Raw genomic sequence first — 20000 nt, 5'->3', positions numbered from 1 at the left:
AATTGGAATGTTTCACTAATAAAAAAACATTCCAGTCTATTAAGTTTTTGTGGTTTTTTTAAAAAACAATAAAGTTTAATTAGTTTCCTTAATTAAATTGAATGGCTTTACCATAAAGCGTACTTGATAGGAATATATATGTATATATGTGTGATTTTTTTGACTTTTATAGAGTTGTTGGGAATGGCAGTAAGGCATTCTTTAAATCCACTAGACTTAAAGGGCACTATTATAAAAAAAGGTTATATAAATATATATATAAATATATATATATATATATATATATATATATATATATATATATATATATATATATATATATATATATATATATATATATATATATATATATATACATACACATACACTACAGAAAAAAACACATACTGAAACTTTTTAGATCCTGTGTAATAAGTGTAAACTAATAATTTACACTTTCATTGATTACAACTTTTAATCATGCTAGTTTTTCAAAATTGAAAAACTAGCATGATTAAAAGTTTTTCAATTTTGGCCTCCGACAAATTTATATTACAACTAAAAGAAAGCATGTACATAGAGTGGGAAAAACCCACTAATAATAAACAAATGAACCATTTTTTTATCTTTTTTAAAACATTGGTTACATTTTTTAATTGTATTTTTTTTGTATTTTTTATTATAAGGTCTCTATTACTTCAACTTAATTTTACAAATTTGAGTTAAGCATTTTAATATATTTTAACTGATAATGGCTATGATATAGTCGAAACATGTATTTTATAAAATAAATGTTTTTAATAAAAATTAAAAAAATTGTCTTATTTATTAGAATATATGTATGTATATATAATACATATATGTTTAATAAATAATACATATATATTTATATATATATTTTATTATATATATATATTATTATATATATTTTATATATTTATATATATGTATTGAATTCAATACATATATATAAAGTGTTTAAGTTTTTATGTTTTATGGTAGCTATGGTTTCCTAATTTTGAGGGTTATATATATATACATATATATATATATATATATATATATATATATATATATATATATATATATATATATATATATATCAATATTCCTTTGAAATATCGTAAAAATAAATATATTTTTAACAAATAGATATTATTCCATAAAAAAAAGTTTTTTTTTTTTTTTTAAATATATATATATATGTAAAATTGAGTTTGATTTCAAAACATTACTATAATGCAAAATATGTTTTTTTTTTAATTTTAAGAAAAAACAAATGTTATTTATTTAAGTAATAAATATTAAACAAGTAAAACCTTAAGAGTTTTCTTGCTTTTCATATTAACTGAGCACTAAAATTATTTTGCTTTTAGAAGAGAAGTTTATAGACTATTAGAAGAAGAAGGTTTAGAAGTACCAAATTATGCTATTTTTAATCGAGACAAGCAGGGAAACCCTGAATCTGGTGAGGAAATAGAAGAAAATGATGATACTATTATTGTCAATGGAAAAACACTAACTAAGCCTTTTGTAGAGAAGCCTGTCAGTGCTGAAGATCATAATATTTATATATATTATCCTTCATCAGCTGGTGGTGGTTGCCAGATATTGTTTAGAAAAATTGGAAGCAGGAGCAGTGTCTATTCTTCTGAAAGTCGCATTCGAAGAACTGGATCCTATATTTATGAAGATTTTATGCCAACAGATGGAACAGATGTGAAAGTAAGTATGCTTAATTATGTTTGTATAAAAAACTATTATTTATTGTGTGTATATTTTAAATTAGTTGTCTAATAGTTCAAAATATTTTTTAAAAGTCCAAAAAATTTGAATAACTATCAAATGAATCCAAACCTAAAGCTCTTTTAGAATTAGATGTTTATGACACCTATTTAAACAACTAGATTGACAAACTGATTTACTTAACAGACTGAAACAAAATATGGCAGAGGTGTTTGTATCAACAACAAGATTGCAACTTGACAAACATAAAGCTAAACTCATAACCCAGCAAGACATGTTTTAGACATCTAAAATGTATTAAAATGTTATAATTAAAAAGACATGTTTTAGACATCTAAAATGTATTAAAATGTTATAATATAAAACATGTATTAAAATGTTATAATTTGTACTTTAGACGTTTAAGACAACTTTTATAATTGTATATATATATATATATATATATATATATATATATATATATATATATATATATATATATATATATATATATAATTATTGCAATACATATATATAAATAGTTATTCATATAAATAAAGTTCAATAGATATATATAAAATATTATTACAATATAGTTTTCTCGTATCGTTATTTCTACTCTAATTGAGTCTAGTGCTATGGCTTTTATTCTATTCAAGCGAGAATTTCTCATGCGGAATTAATCTCTAAGGGAATAGTTTAGCAATCATTATAAATTGTTCATATAGATCAATCACTATAGAGAGTTTTTCATATAGTTCTTTAAAGGGAAATGCATGTGTTGCAATTGTTAATCATTATTCTAAACGAGTGTTAGAAATGATTATCCTTAGTGAATTAATTTTGTAACAATTATTACAATATATTTAAGGAAATCATGAAAACCAACTACAAAAGTCAACCACTAAACCTGATATTTCCTTTAATATATTTGCCAAACTCTACATTTTGTGTCGCCAGTACTTCAACAATACCTAATCAGGCATTAAGCCACGGAGATAACCAAAAAAAGTTGGCATTGTGTGCTTTGAGAAAGACAAAAAGATAAAAGAAATAACTGGTCCAACCTATCGAAGATTTCAAAATTATTTTATTCTAAATTTAGACTTGGCTAAGGAACATTATTCTTCTGGTAACTGTCTGCGCAATAGAAAATTTCTAAAGCTCATTGAAAAAGATATAAAAAAAACCTGAAGCTCTTCCAGCACCATACGATTTTTCTGGAATAAGAATTTCCATTATTACAAGAGGTTAACCTACATGTGAATGTGCAGTTTGTTTTCCAAGACGAGTATCCACTGAATCAATTCTGCCACCTCCCCTACCCATATCTGTATGCCAAATATGTCTATGTACAGTTGGACACAGTTTACCTAACCCCTGCAGTATTTCCATTTGCAGGAATAATCTTGAGACAGCACTGTCTAGAGGTTAGTCTGTATGTATATATATGATAATTATTTAACCTAAAACCATATGTGCAATAAGGAGAGAGCTTTATGAACCCAATCTAAAAAAAAAAACTTGTGTTTCAAGACTGTGTTCAAGATGGTTTCTTTGATGTTGCAGAACTTCAAATCAATAAGCAAACAAAAAATTTAGTTTACTCAGGGGCATGGTGGCTCCAAAAAGCCCATGCATTATTTTCATTAAAAGGCCTATATATGCAGTATTTTACAATATATGCTTGATGTAAAGGCCCATACGGAAAAAAAAATGTATATATATATGTGTGTATATATATATATATATATATATATATATATATATATATATATATATATATATATATATATATATATATATATATATATATATATATATGTATATATATATATATATATATATGTATATATATATATATACCACAAAAACGTGGTCGCTGCATCGTATTGTTACCATTTTTTATTTTGAAGTATTACAAACAATATTAATAATTACAAATCACAAATACAATAATTGATAATTACGAATTACAATAATAATAATTATAAATGTATTACAAACAATATTAACAATTACAAGTGTTATCTCAACTTGCTAGTTAGTATTGATGATTTATTAGAATAAGGTCAGTTATTACACACACACACACACACACACACACACACACACACACACACACACACACACACACACACACACACACACACACACACACACACACACACACACACACACACAGATATATATATATATATATATATATATATATATATATATATATATATATATATAAAAATTTAAATATATATATATATATGTAAATTTATGTTAGTGTATTTTACAAATAGAGTGCTCAATGTTCTTAAAGAACAGAGCAATAATAAATTAGTAAAAAACACTTATCTAACTTTTTTCTTTAACTTCAAGTTTCAGCATTGTTGGATCATCAGGAAGAGTTACTATGGTTAATATGGTTTTACGCTATTTTTAAAAAGTTTTATTTGTGTATTTATATAGTACATAATTCAAAGTTTGCATAAAACATATCTTCTTTAATTGTACTTTTTGCACAGCCATCATCCTTTTTTAATCTGTCTGAGGACAGGATATTACGGAGTGATTTGTTTATTTACATACAATAATATAAACTGTATAAAAATAAAAAACTTTATTTATTATTAAACAAGTTTATATCTGTTTCGAAACGTTACAAAAATGCAAAACATGAGTTCAATACTTATTTATATAAAACTTAATTTAAAATTTAACACCAAAACATTTTTCTTGAATTAAAACGCAATACAATTACTCTATAATAATTGTATTGCGTTTTAATTCATTTGAAAAAATATTTTGGGGTTAAATTTAAATTAAGCTAATTTAAGTCCAACAATAATAATATGGGTCTGCGGACTTTTTTAAATTTATTTTGTCAACATTACGATCGTTAAAAACTGTTTATGGGTTCATAATTTTTCTTATAAAAAAATATCTACTTTGTTTTCAGAGCACAATTATGCAAAATACTAATAATTGCGCTCAAAGTTGAAGACTTAAAATGAAGGGATAAATAAAATTTGTGCAAATATAAATATTGTAAATGATTATGAAATATCTTTAAAATGTAGAAAAAATTAAAATTTACCAAAAGGCCCTTATTTAGATGAAAAAGTGAAAAGCCCATGCGAGAATCCCGCATAACTTCTGGGGCCACCACGCCTCTGAGTTTACTGTACAAATGTGTCTGAGCTAATAAATCAACTAGTGGAAAAAAGAAAAATATCCCCACATTGTATTGTAAAGATTGAAATATATGGGAGAGGAGGATTTTTAAAGCTTTGTTTGAGCATTCTTGATTGTGAAGTAAATGAACCTAAAACCAAGTTCTCGCATAAGCTGCATAAGGTAATTAGGTATTAGTATGGCATTATAAATTTTTTTTTTTTAACAGTCAAGACAGACATCATTCCGTATATTTTTTTAATTGAGGTTTTAAATCTAATTTTTTTTAGAACACTTGGTATGGTTAGAGAAAATGCAAAACAGTAAAAGGTTTGTGTGAATCACATGAAAAAAAGTAAACTCTCGGCTGCACTATTCAAAATTGTATCCAAACTCCTTTGCTAGACCTACCAGATGGTACATTTGTTGCAGAAATCCTTCTTCTTATGGAGCTTCATTTATTTTCTGGAAACACAAACCGTTTGTATAACAGGTGATAAAATACTGTCAAAAACAGAAGCATCAATTTCCATGGATATGTGGAATAGAGCAATTGGATTTATAAGGTAGAGATTGCACAGTGGCCAGTTCAAGGGAGGACAATGTTTAAAGCTATTAGATAACATAGAAACATTAGAAAAAATTCTCAAATCCAAGTTTAAAGTTGTACCTGATGAATTGAAATGCTTATGCATGCAATGAAAGCACTAAATAATGTGAAAAAAACTTGCTTTGGTCTAAGTTTGGACATATCTTACAAGAATCACATAAATGTCTACAAGGAAGCATAAATATGGCATTGAACGAAAAAGTATCCCTAAAAGTACATCCTATAGTCATTCATGTCAGCCATTGTCAGCCATTGATTCCAGCTTTTTTGGAATCAAAGGCTGACAAATACCCTGGAAAAGGTTTTTTTTTTTTTGGTTCAAACAGACTTATGAGCAAGGATACAAATTTCCAAGTTGTCATACACTGTATCAATCAAAACCTCAAAATCTAAACGAAATATTTAACTGACTCGCCATTGGAAACCATTTTTCATAAAATTAAAAATTTTTGAAAATATTACGTTTCAAGGACATCATTTTTGTTATATCTACATTAATTTCTTTATAAAAGTTAAGGGTTAATTTAGTTTGATAATGGCTCTTGGTATATGAACCAAAATATCACTTTTAATAATAATAAATAGTATGATACCAAACATGTTTTATTAATTTATTTTATTTTCACACATAGTGTTAACATATATATGTCACTTAAATATTATATATATATATATATATATATATATATATATATATATATATATATATATATATATATATATATATATATATATATATATATATATATATATATATATATATATATATATATATATATATATATCTGTGTGTGTATGTATAAATGTATTTCTAATATGTTGAAATATTTATTGACTATATAGTATCATTAGGTTGATAAAAAGAAATGAATTTTTTTTGAATTAAGGTGTACACAGTGGGTGAAGAGTATGCTCATGCAGAAGCTAGAAAATCTCCTGTTCTTGATGGAAAAGTAGACAGAGATAGTCTTGGCAAGGAAGTTCGCTTTCCAGTAATTTTATCAGCTCATGAAAAAATGATAGCAAAAAGAGTTTGCAGATTATTTAAGGTTTTTTTTTTTGTTTTTATTTAATTTTTCTCTAAACTTTCCTGACATTTCAAGACTAACATAATTCATTAAAATTTTTGCAATAATATTCATATTAGGTATATTTTTAAAAAATTTTTTTAATATTAGGTATATTTTTTATTTTTGTTATCGTTTATTGAACTATAACCTTAGCTTATTTTATCTTATATTTATGGGAAATAGAGTAGAAGGAATTTTAGTTTCAATTTTTGATACTTTGCTTGAGTATGTAATAAAAGACTGGAATAAAATAATAATAATAAAAATTATAATAAAAAAGTAAAAAATAAATTATAAAATTATCTTTTAAACTTAATAGCTTTTATGTTTAATTTAAAGTAAAGTTTATATGTTGGTTTTAACATTTTTTTACCTTTTTATGTAAATTCAATATTTTACTTTAAAATTCAACAAATCTCTTGAGCCCTTCTTGTAAAATAGCATTATTAAGTTTGCTTTAAATGTCTTTAAAATTTTCAAATGAAACTAAGTATTTCAAAGAATAAATACACTGATAAACAAATAAAATTTTATTGTGCATATCTTGTTAACTAGGTGGTTTTTTAAAACAAATTAAATATGCTGATTTCAAATATGCAAACCATTTTTCACCATCACGTCAAGTTGTAAAGATATTTGGGTTCAAATCTTTAGTATTTAAGGTAAAGTCCCTAATATTGTCGAAAAAAAAGTTATTCAAAAGTATGTCAACCTGGGTCTCAAAAGAAGCGTATTTTCATAGAGATTTTAGAAAAGATAAATATTTTTACTTAAAATTTGTTGACAAAAAAAATTATGTGAAAAATTGCTAAAGACTTTTAAAAAAATTTTAACAAAATGTTTCTCAGCAATAATACTTATTTTTATTACAAACAAATACCATTTTTAAAATCTCTATGAAAATACGCTTCTTTTGAGACCCAGGTTGACATACTTTTGAATAACTTTTTTTTCGACAATATTAGGGACTTTACCTTAAATACTAAAGATTTGAACCCAAATATCTTTACAACTTGACGTGATGGTGAAAAATGGTTTGCATATTTGAAATCAGCATATTTAATTTGTTTTAAAAAACCACCTAGTTAACAAGATTTGCACAATAAAATTTTATTTGTTTATCAGTGATATTTATATTTCAAAAGTTCGAAAATAGGTAGAAAATGTTGATATTTGAACCAGTAACTTTAAAGATAACATTTAAGTATTATTTAAATTCATTACATGGTTATTAAGCATGAAGCTTATATTAAATAATTTGATTAATGAATAAAGCTTATAATAAATATTTTTGATATGAATGAAACTTATAAATTATTTTAATTGGTTCAGCATGATTTAAAAATAAATTTTTATAAACTTTCTGTGAGATTCAAAAACAAATTTTCAAATTTTTTTTTAAGATAAAAAGAGAATATAGAGATTAAAAACAATTTTGTAGAGTAGGGTTTGTGGTTGTGGGTTTGTGGAGTAGGGTTTATGAAGTAGGGTTTGTGGTTGTGGGTTTGTGGAGTAGGGTTTGTGGAGTATGGTTAGGTTGGGCTAATTGTAACACAATTTTATATGTTGAAAAAATGGGTTTATTTCCTGTAACTTTGATTTATTCTTCTTTTTTTTAATTTGCAGGGTAATTTAAAAGATCTTATTGGCATATTAGCTCAACATTGACAGATATAATATAATGCTTAGTTCTCTTGCAATAGTAAAAAATAAAAAATAAAAAATTAATGTTGCAACATACCTTGCTCCAGGGTAAGTTACAACAGTGAACAGGGTAAGTTGCAACACAGTATTTTGTGTTACAACTTACCCCAACTCACACTTAAGTGTTGTATTATTCTCTGAAAAATTGTTAGTCTAATTTATACTGTTTATTTTAAATTTTATTCTTTAAAAAACAAATAATAAACTGCAGAAAATATTGTTTCAAAATTCTTTTCGTTACTTTTGTAACACTTTTATTATTTTAGGCTTCATATAGATTTGGTTGAATTTATGTTTTTATTACTTTATAAATAAAATTTCAGAGATTAAAGGCTTGAACAGGCGTCAGATAAAGTTTGTCAGACAGGCATCACAAAATAATATTTCTCTCATTTTTTAAACAAAAAAAAAGAAGTTGCTTTAAAAAAGACTGAGGAGACACATTTGTTATTTAAACTCTTGAGTGTTTGTTAAAGAAGTATTCCTTTAGTCGATTTTTTAAAGAAGTATTCCGTTAGTCATTTTTGTTTGAATTTTGAATTCAGATTATGATAGCGACATTTTTTTAAAAGGTCTTAACTGAAAAAATAAAAGATAAGAAAATGATTTAATTTTGATATTTGATGATTATTGGTGATAACAAAATACTGTGTAATTTTTTAATAAAAGTAATTTTTAGGAAAAGCTATACCCAAATAAAATAAAATTTGATTTAAAAGTTACATTTTTTTATGAATACATTGAAATGTATATGTTGAAATGAAAACAGTCGAAATGTTTCTCAATAGCATCTTGATGTTATTGTCTCGATGTTATTGTCTTGTTGGTTTATAGTTAATTAACTCTTATTTGAAACTTATTTTCTAATTTTTGTTTATGAAATAAACATAACTCAACACTTCTGTCTAGCCATGCCACTTTGGGATCTCTTTTGATTTTAAAATCAAATGTTTTTTTCTGAAGCAGCATAGCGCAGCAATTTTGTTTATCATTGTGTTTCAGAGACTAACAGAAAAATAGCTATTAGATTATTTTTTTAAATTTAATAAAATAACAACAGAAATTACAAGAAATGACTAATACATATAGTATTTAGACTATATGTATTTTCTTAGCTTTGTTTAGTTATCACAAAATTTTTTATTAAGCTGCAAAAAGTCTAAACAAATATTAAATCTACTTTTTGAAAACTTTAAGGTATGCAAGTTGATTAAATTATAACAAAAATGTATTTTCTTAGTTTGGTAAAAATGAAATCAGGAAATCAATGACAAAGAGACTATTTAGAACGCTTGAAAAATCCAGCTTGAAAGACCCAGTGAAGCTAGCTCAACACCGTAAGGAAGGAACCCCAAAGAACCAAATCTAACAAAATCAAGAAAGCTAAAGAACTCCAAGAAAAGTCGGCAAAAGAACAAGCAGAAATTCTGGGGGAAAAAACAACAAATAAAGGCATAAACTGTGACAAGATAAAACAAAACAAAATAATTGAGGAGTATCCCTATACATCATTACAAGTTCTTGGTAAGGGTGTTAAGAAACTAATGTGAGCTTTGCCATCTTTACCATGAAAGTGGTTGGTTGTTTTAGGAAAATTAAAAAACACTAGTAAAGTTGTTGAAAAATCTTCAGCAATTCAAAGGTCTCTTATGCATCAAAAGTTTTTCTTTTTTATGAATCAGATAAGATCAGCCGAGTTTCATCACACGCTTGTGATGCCAAAAAATATTATTAATGTTGAAGAAAAGGTTTTGCTGGCAAGAAGATTTTTGATGTACTATTTTAAAGAAGTTAAAATCAAATATCCAAATTTGAAAGTCAATCAACTGATGTTTTATGATTTAGGCGCCTCAAGAAATGTGTATCTGTGACGACCACGAAAGCATGAAGTTTTTGTTTAAAGCTCTCTGTGAGATCAGTCCAACTTTTTTTTGCAATATAAATGAATTAGCAAACTACTCTACTCTGTGCAGTTCCATCTACAAAATGCTTTTAAAACAAGTGCGCAATGCAGAGACTTGCAGAATTTAAAAACATTGAGTCAGTAACAGATCAATTTAGTTTTGATATGGGCACACTTAAGTGAAAATAAAAAAATCAAACAACCATTAAAAACAATTAATACATTTAAATCAAAAAGACAGAAAAAAAGGGACATTTTGTTGCCTCTTAAAGTTGTTGACGCATAAATTTCCTTTATGCATCACAAAAAAATGACATTAAAAGTGCCTTGATTCATTCAATGCTGTTTGTCACGTTGAGTTTGCAGAGAATTGTTTTGAATTCATTGTTTTGAACAGGATCAACTGCGGGTAGCTCATTTCACTCAAACACAAAAGATAATTTTTACAGTAGCAATTTGGCATGGTGAAATTTGTAAAACTATGGTTTTTGTAAAAAAATTCTCCAATTTTGAAAGAGATTGTTAAAACTTTTCCGGAAACAGTGATATAAGCTTTAACTCTTAAAATGCTCACACTCAATTCAAAAGCAAATTTTTATTTTATACAGTTTTGTAAAACTGTAAAAAATCAAATTTCTTACAAAAACATGGGTAAGAAGTAGTTTTTTGATTTTGAGTAATTTTTGATCAATAATAGGCAACTGTTTGTGAAAAATACAGAAGAATTTCAGGATGCATGTAATGGACTAAAAAGTGAAGTGAGACATCTACTTATAATGAGACCCAAAAAGATAGTTTAAAAATTTTTTTAGAGGTTGCTAAACTATCAAAAACATTTCTAAACAATTTCATCAGTAGTTGGAAATAAATCTAGTAAAGTAATTTTAAAACATAAAATATTTTTTTATGTAACTATTTGCGTAATTTGAAAAGAAAAACTCTTAAAACATTCTTGAGCTAACAAAATTTACTTGAACGGCAACATTTTTTCATATAAAAACTCATTATATACTTGACATTAAGTACATGAAACGACTTTCTTTAAGTGTTAATTTTATTTTTTGCAACTTGAGATTATAGAGACAGTATAAAAGCAAAAAATTTGAATTTGATTTTGATTAGTTTTTACAAAAAATGAATTGTGAATTTGTAAGCAATCTTTGAATGGTGAATTTGTAAACAATTAGATCTTAAATATGTAGCTTTAGAAAACAACGTATTTTCAGTAGTCTCTTTATATAAATAATTGAGACATTTTAACAACATATATTAGCAAATATTACCAATAAAAAATTTTAAATGGACCAAATATATTATTTTAATAGGAGAAAATTGATGAAACATGCTCTGAAAGTCAAACACCTGATGCTCAGAATTGCACACACAACACAACAATGCACAGTTAGATTAGTTAGGTTGAGTTTCATTAGCCTTTCTTCATAGCTATGTTGTCTCATTGCGTATCTAATCTTGGTGGTTAGCGCTGTACTTTTTCAAATGTTTGTTCATCCTTTTTTGTTAACAGTGACCAAGTGCATACTGCATATTCTAAATGTGGTCTGACATGTTGCATAAAATTTCTTCCATAGTGTTGGCTCTTGCAATATGAAAGGATGTTTCAATAGACCAGTAGGATTGCAATATGAAAGGATTTTCAATAGAAATTTATTTGTAGTTGACGCAACTTTATTTACTTGTTTTTCTGGTTTAAGATCTTATTATGACAACTAGGTCTATTATTATAACAAGTTTAGTGTCATCTGCAAACATTCTGCAACAAGAGTTAATGTTGTCTGGGAGGTTTTTTATGAAGATGGTAAATAAAGTTGGTCCTAGCACAGATATATATATATATATATATATATATATATATATATATATATATATATATATATATATATATTTATATATATATATATATATATTTATATATATATATATATTTATATATATATATATATATATATACATTTATATATATATATATATACATTTATATATATATATATATATATATATATATATATTTATATATATACATTTATATATATATATATATTATATATATATAAATGTATATATATATAATATATATATATATATACATTTATATGTATATGGGTCAGCGTATGTGTTACATGGGAGGGGGGGATTCTAATGCAATTTTGCAGGCCTAAAAAGTAAAGTTGGTTATTGTTTTTTTGAAATTTGTTGACTAACTGATTTGCCGACTGACTGCCTAAATTTGCTGACTGACATATCTAAAAGGTCTATATTTGCTGACTCACTTGTGTAAAAGGGTCGAATTTGCCGACTAAAAAAGAATGAACCAAAAAATTATTGATAGGGGGAGGGGTATCACACCCCCTCCACGCTGGCTTTATATATATAAATATCTATATAATATATAAATATATATATGTATATATATATATATATATATTTATATATTTTTATATATGAGAATTCTCTAACAATTTTTTTTAATGTAAACTTTGACGAATAATTTCAGGAAAAAAAATGTTATAATAAAAATGTTTATGAGTATTATAAAAGCAAATTTAATCAAAAAAGTTACAATAATAAAAAGTTATAATAATAAAAAGTTACAATAATTAAATTTGATTGCTAAAAACTTAATAATGCATTCAAACTATGCATTTTTCTAACGTTAAATAAGTAAGCAAACAAAATTTTAAATTTTAGGCGTTTCTCTACGTAATTAAATATTTTGACTATTTAATATCTATTTAGACTACCTTTAGTTTTTATGACTTTAACATGTTGATATTGCATTGATTCGATTAATTTTTTTTTGTCATATCTGAATTGGTGTGAGCCCAAACTTCTTGGAGCATGATCTTCAGATCTTCTTTTTTTTCAGACATTGTGTGCATTACATAATAAATAAAGTTTTAAATATCTTTTTAAAAAAAAGATACTTAAAACTTTATTTATTATGTAATGTATTTTTTTTGATAATAACAAGTAGTAATATATAATAAAATAATAAATATATTTAAGTTATTTATGTTTATATTTAATGCTTTAAGTTTATTGCATATAAGTGTTTAAACCTCAAATAAAATAGAAAATAAAACATCAAAAAATCATTAAAATAACAAACATTTATCTATTAGAATTAATATTGTTGAGAAAAGAATTATTTTAAATATATATATAATAAATAAATTTAAACGATATCATGTAATTAGTTACATTTATTTACATACATCACACATTACTGCATGTATATTATCATGATTGCATGTTGCAATCATGATATCATGATTGCAGTTGCAATTATGCTATCATGATTCCATGTATATTATCATGATTGCATATTGCAATTACTTTATAATGATTGTATATTGCAATTATGTTATAATGATTGCATGTTGCGTGTACTTTATCATGATTGCATATTAAAGTTATGTTATCATGATTGCATGTTGCATGTATAATATCATGATTGCATGTTGCATGTATGTTATCATGTTTGCATGTTGTATGTATGATATCATGATTGCATGTTGCATGTATATTATCATGATTGCATGTTGTATGTATGATATCATGATTGCATGTTGTATGTATGATATCATTATTGTATGTTGTATGTATGGTATCATCAATCAATCCATTCTTTCTAAATAAGAAGATAACAGTTGTTGTAAAAAATTTTTTTTTACAGCAAACAGTGTGTGGCTTTGATCTTCTCAGAGCAAATGGAAAATCACTTGTTTGTGATGTAAATGGTTTTAGTTTTGTTAAGACATCTCAGAAGTATTATGATGATTGTTCACAATTACTTGGTGAATTAATATTACAGAATTTAGTTCCAAATTTTTGGATACCTTCTCAAATAGACTATCCTCAGTTACCTCTATCACCAGAGACACCTGCTGTTGTGCCAGTAGGCACATCAATGGAATTACGTTGTGTGGTAGCCATAATACGTCATGGTGACAGAACTCCAAAACAAAAAATGAAAATGGTGGTTAGTCATAAACTGTATGTTATGTTGACTATGATTAGAATTTCGTTTTTTATGAAGTTTAATTTAAAATGTTTATTTACTAACTTTTGTTATGTGTTTTAGTTTCAATAATTTTCTATTTTATAACTTTTTTGTGTCGGTTTATTTATTTTATGTATCTTTGCAATAATTGTTTAGTTTTTTAGAATTATGGGATAGATACAATGGAGAAGAGGAAGGTAGACTCAAGTTAAAAAAACCAAAGCAGTTGCAAGAAATCTTAGATATTACTCGAACCTTGTTAGAAGGTCAGAGTAGTTTAGGGGAGGTATCTGAAAACAGATTAAAGTTACAACAAATGAAGAGTGTTTTAGAAATGTAAGTATTTTTTCATTTTGGTAAAAAGGCTACAAAGTGTATGACAGATATCAAATATTATTATTTTTATGCAGTCTCTTCTATTGTTTAATTATTTAAATGTAATATGTTCTATATTATTGTTGTTCTATATTTTTTATTTCTAAAATAATACTATATAGGCATCTTCAGACTTCGGAATACAAATCAGCATTTGACTATGCTGAACTAACTGCTGCCAGTGTCTGAGGTTGGCAATTTTTTGATGACCTCAGATTTTTATAACTTAATTTTATTTGTTATTTCAAAGAATTAAAGTAGGCAAATCTAATGCTTTATTTAAGTTCTAAATAAAAACTAAAAATTTAAACTTAATTCTAAATAAAATAATTGAAATAATAACAAAAAAACCATCATTTTAATGAAATTCCTAATAAAGTGGTAAAATGCTGCCAGTTATTTTTCAAATTTTTAAACAAAAGTCTATGTTTGAAAAAAAGTTTGCAAACTCAGGGTGTTGTTTTTCTGTCAATTTTATCCTAAATGTTTGCATGTTTATTGATTATCATACCCTGTTTCTAAATTTATTTCCGACCTAATGTGGACCTAGTTTTAGTTCATCTTATTTTTTTCTAATTCGGAGGGCTGTATCATTAATATTGTATCAAAAAAATACCAATTGGTAAAATCATTATATATACATATATTTTTCCATTTAGGAAACAGAGAATATACAATCAAAAAGAAGGTTGACATTTAGAAGCTTCTTATTATTATCTTCTTTAGTTTTTTTTCTTTATTATTATCTTCTTTAGCTTCTTCTATTCTTACCTTAAGGTTTAAAATAAGTGTCAAATATCATCACACCTCTGACTTGCCACACAGTGGGCCTTAGGAGTTGATCAACTATGAGCCATTATGTCGATAGAATGACTTATGGTTGGTTTTTCCTTCAAACAGATTGTATGTTATGTATTTTATTGAACTTTGTTTATTTTGAATCTGTTTATTTAACCATAAAATTAAAATGACAAATTTAATTATAATTTTACAAAATCAGTGTCACTCATATAGTTAAAAACTAGTCATTGGAATGACTCTTAAAAAAAATAAACAAATAAAAGAAAAAAAAGATGGAGACTAAAAGTACTAAAAAAAAAAGTCATTAAAAATCTAAGCAATATTAAAAAACTAACTGACAAAAAAAAGAGAATTGATGAGATGTATAAGATAGTAATAATAAATGTATAAGATAGCACAATGTTTATTGAGATATGCTTAGAAGGATCAGAGTGAGATAAACAGTATTGGGAGCAAACTTAAATTCAGCAAAATAAATGTAAACATACATAAACAGATAAAAAATTTATACATATACTTTTAAAAATATATTGAATTCATATTTTTTGTTTTATACTTATACATTTTATATCGAAAGAAAAGCAAAAGACTAATTTTCACATTTTTATTAGTTTAGTTAAATGTTTATATTATTGTATATTTTTGCGTATTATTTAATGTCGTCTGTTTTTGTGTATCTACCCCCTTGTTATGTATTTTATAAGTTTCTCCCCCAACCCAATTAGTATGGATGCTTTTGATCTTAGCCTACCCTTACTCTTAAAAATGTTTATTATTGTTATTACATTGCAGTTTTTTTATTTAATTTTTTAAATTTTAGGTAACACAATAACCATATTAAAGATGATAAACCACTTTTTAAGCCACTTTGAAACAGGTTTTTAAACCACTTTCCAACCACTTTCAAATCACCATAAAAAAATTAGCTTTTTTTTGTCAATTGAAAAAATCTAGTTTTTGAAAAAATCAAATCTAAATAAATTTCATTGATTCATTTCATGAAAAAATTGCTGTTTTACTCGAGAATAATATTTGTTAATGTTTTGTCAGCTAAATAACAAATTTTTATAGGTATGGTCATTTTTCTGGTATAAATCGGAAAGTTCAAATTAAATCAATGAGTGACAAACGAAACTATGATATGATAACTAAATTTAAAGGGAGAAATAAAACGACTGACTTGTCCATCAGTACTACTAAGTCATTACTACTTATTTTGAAATGGGGTGGTGAGTTAACTGCTATGGGAAAAAAACAGGCTGAGGAACTTGGAAGGGCTTTTCGGTGTGTTTATCCAGGTGGGCAAGGTTAGATTATTTGTTTGTTGATCTTGCACATTGATCATATTTGCAATTTTTTTAGAGTTATTTCATTATATAAGTTTATATTTTCAGGAGAATATGGTAGAGTACCAGGTTTTGGGTTTTTGCGCTTACATAGTACTTATCGCCATGATCTCAAAATATATGCTTCAGATGAAGGAAGAGTACAAGTCACAGCAGCTGCATTTGCTAAAGTTAGCAGAAACAAATTGGATAGATATATATTTTAATAAAATAATCTACAATATAAATATTTCTTTGTTTTTCTCAGTATGTTTTTATGCAGCATTTATTTATAAGGTTTATGCAGCATTTACTTATAAGGTTTATTTGTAGGGGTTATTGGCGCTGGAAGGTGAGTTAGCTCCAGTTTTGGTCAGCTTAGTAAAAAGTGATAAACATGTCTCTGGTATGCTGGATACACCTGGTGATATAAGTGGAACAATGCGTAGGTCAGTTTAAAATATTTTTTTTAAGATTCATAAAGGAAAATAATTTGCAATAATGATATTGACTAATGTTTAATTAAAGTTTTTGAAAAAATGTCCAAAAATATAAAAGGTTCTAAAAAAGGTTACCAGGCCCAAATGGAAGTAAATGAGTGCAAGAGCAGAGAATCTCTCCTAAAACAAACATGGCGAGCCATCCAAGCTGCTCTTCTAAACAGCTTTTTACGAGATCTTTTAGTTTTTGCACTAGTTATCTGTTTATTCATTAAAAAAATTACCTTAATACTCATTACAAACATATTTTTGTTGAAAGAATATATACATAACACAGGGATTACCTTTTTCCGGATATTTCCGGAATTCCAGATAAATTTCTGAACTTTCAGTTTTTCCGATTATCCAAAACGATCTCCATACAATCAAGTTTAGGTGTATATTTTTATAACATATTTATTTTTTAGGCTTTTTCACTTCACATACAAAAATTAAAGCTAAAAAATCAAAATTAAGTGGAAAATAAGGGAAAATATATTCTGGATTTTTTCCGGATATTTTATCCAAAGAATTTTCTGGATTTTTAAAATATGACCTGGTTGATCTATGATAACAAGTAATGTTTATTGCACTGTGAAAAAATTCTTTAGATAAGCATTTTCTTTGAGTTTTTACACTAGCTGTTCATTTATAAACAACTTTACTTATTTAAATCAAAAATTTGACAAGTAAGAAACTATAAAATTTTTTACTGCTTAGAAAAAACATTTTATAATATCTTACTGTAATAGAATGTAGAAGTTTAAGAATTATTGCATCAATTAAAGATTTCATATTAAAAGTATTTATATAATTACAATTTTTTTTAAGCAGAACATTTAATTGTGCATTATTTTTTTATTTTGCTCAAATTAAGACAAATTTAAGTAATTCATTGTAATTATTATATAAAATATATAATTCATTACATAATATAAAAATTATTATGCAATAATTTAGTGCGTAATAATTTTATATTATAAATATGAGTTTGAGCAAATAAATAAAAAAAAAGAAGTTATAACATCCAAAACTCTTTTTTCAGAGTTATAGAGTTGAGAGAGGGTTATAACCACAAGTAGCCTCCTCATCTGTAGTGGCCTTTTCAGCCTTGGGAAGGTGAATTATAAAAAAAAAAGAATAAAAAAGCTGTCTTTAAAAAAGTTTAATATGCAATTATTGGTTTATTTCAAAAATAACTTTAACGTTTTTCATTTTAGTTTCAACAATAATGGTTTTCTTTTATAAACAACTTTTCAAACTTGACCATAATGTCATTTGTCTTAGTTACCATTAGGTTACCTTTTAATAGAAAAATATTTATTATATATATGTATATACAGTGGCGGCGTTAGGGTAGGGCCTGGTTGGGCAATGGCCCAGGGCGCCGAATATAAAGGGGAGAAACTAATTGGTTATTTTACCCTTTGCCTTTTTTTTGAATGGGGTTAACTTGAGCTAGGGGCGCTGTAGAAATCTCGCCCAGGGCGCTGGTAGTGCTAAAACCGGCACTGTGTGTGTATATATATATATATATATATATATATATATATATATATATATATATATATATATATATATATATATATATATATATATATATATATATATATATATATATAATTAGGAATAAGGATATAATTTTAATTAAGTAATGTTTAAGTAATATTTGTAAAGAATTTATCTCAGCTAATTTTGTTTTTAAAGTGGTAGTTTTAATTTTAGGGTCAAATCGCGTTTGCATGAATACCTTCATTCAACTGTAGACTTTAAAAAAGAAGATGAAGAAAAGGTCGTGCTAAAGTTTTGTTTCTTTTCTTTTTTTTTTTAATTTGTTATTTTGTTTGTGCTTACTAAGATAATTGTTGATAACAATTGCGATACCAATATATACTCATAAACAATATTGCACTTGTTTTTACAATAATATGCGAGATGATAATATTTAAGGTTTTTTTGAAATTTGAAAGCAGGGTAAGTAGTATTTTACTGATAAATTTGCCATCATTTTAACATTACATTGGAACTAATTTTAATTGGTTTTATAAATGATGAAGAGACTTAACTTTTGAATGTTTTAGTTTTTCTTTTAACAAATTTGAGGAAAGAAAAAAAATATTTATAAAAGCAATAAGAGAATGTCACAAATGTTTAAGCATATGAATCAATTTTAAAAAGTTTTAAAAAATAGTGTGAAATTCATTAAATGAGTCAAAAGTCAAGTGTTTGATTGATTCGACTTTTTCAGCTAATATTTGTTAAAAACTCCATCAGCTTAACTAGTATGAAGTATTCAAATTAATTTTTACTTGTACGAATTACTAAAATAACTCACAATAAAAATTCTATTTCATTTGAGCCAAAATTTGACTTGCCTTGGTACAAGGTTAGTTGTAAATTAGTTTATTTTGTCTTTTGATTCTTAAATTATATGAAATTATATCACAATGCCATGAATCTTTGCATTATATTGCATATCTTTTTTTCAAAACTAATTTAAAATAATTGCAATATTTTTTTATTTGATTAGTGTTGTTTTTGCAATAATGTTTTATTTTTGCAATATTGATGTTGTGAAGGTGTATGTGTGTGTGTATATTGATGTTGCGAAAGTGTGTTTGTATGTGTATATTGATGTTGCGAAGATGTGTGTGTATGTGTGTGTGTATGTGTATATTGATGTTGCGAAGGTGTGTGTGTGTGTATGTGTATATTGATGTTGCCAAGGTGTGTGTGCATGTGTGTGTATATTGATGTTGCCAAGGTGTGCGTGTGTGTGCATGTGTATATTGATGTTGCCAAGGTGTGCGTGTGTATGTGTGTGTATATTGATGTTGCCA

General features: G+C 25.6%; 1 protein-coding gene across 8 annotated transcripts in view; it reads left to right on the top strand.

The window, feature by feature from the left end:
* The window catches only part of LOC100205859 (inositol hexakisphosphate and diphosphoinositol-pentakisphosphate kinase 2), an 84406-nt gene that overhangs the window by 39385 nt on the left and 25021 nt on the right, over nucleotides 1-20000 (top strand). For 6 of the 8 annotated variants that reach the window (XM_065806177.1, XM_065806176.1, XM_065806173.1 and 3 more), the window contains exons 5-12: nucleotides 1356-1704; nucleotides 6370-6531; nucleotides 13854-14173; nucleotides 14337-14516; nucleotides 16428-16663; nucleotides 16751-16872; nucleotides 17015-17130; nucleotides 18886-18952. In XM_065806177.1, the coding sequence (XP_065662249.1) occupies nucleotides 1356-1704; nucleotides 6370-6531; nucleotides 13854-14173; nucleotides 14337-14516; nucleotides 16428-16663; nucleotides 16751-16872; nucleotides 17015-17130; nucleotides 18886-18952 (1552 nt within the window). The remainder of the gene's footprint in view (nucleotides 1-1355; nucleotides 1705-6369; nucleotides 6532-13853; nucleotides 14174-14336; nucleotides 14517-16427; nucleotides 16664-16750; nucleotides 16873-17014; nucleotides 17131-18885; nucleotides 18953-20000) is intronic. The other 2 variants (XM_065806178.1, XM_065806174.1) reach the window with 1 other exon arrangement.

This window comes from Hydra vulgaris, chromosome 09 (assembly GCF_038396675.1).
Source record: "Hydra vulgaris chromosome 09, alternate assembly HydraT2T_AEP".
Lineage (NCBI taxonomy): Eukaryota > Metazoa > Cnidaria > Hydrozoa > Anthoathecata > Hydridae > Hydra > Hydra vulgaris.
Note: the sequence above shows the minus strand (reverse complement) of the source record. Positions and strands in the feature narration are given on the sequence as shown.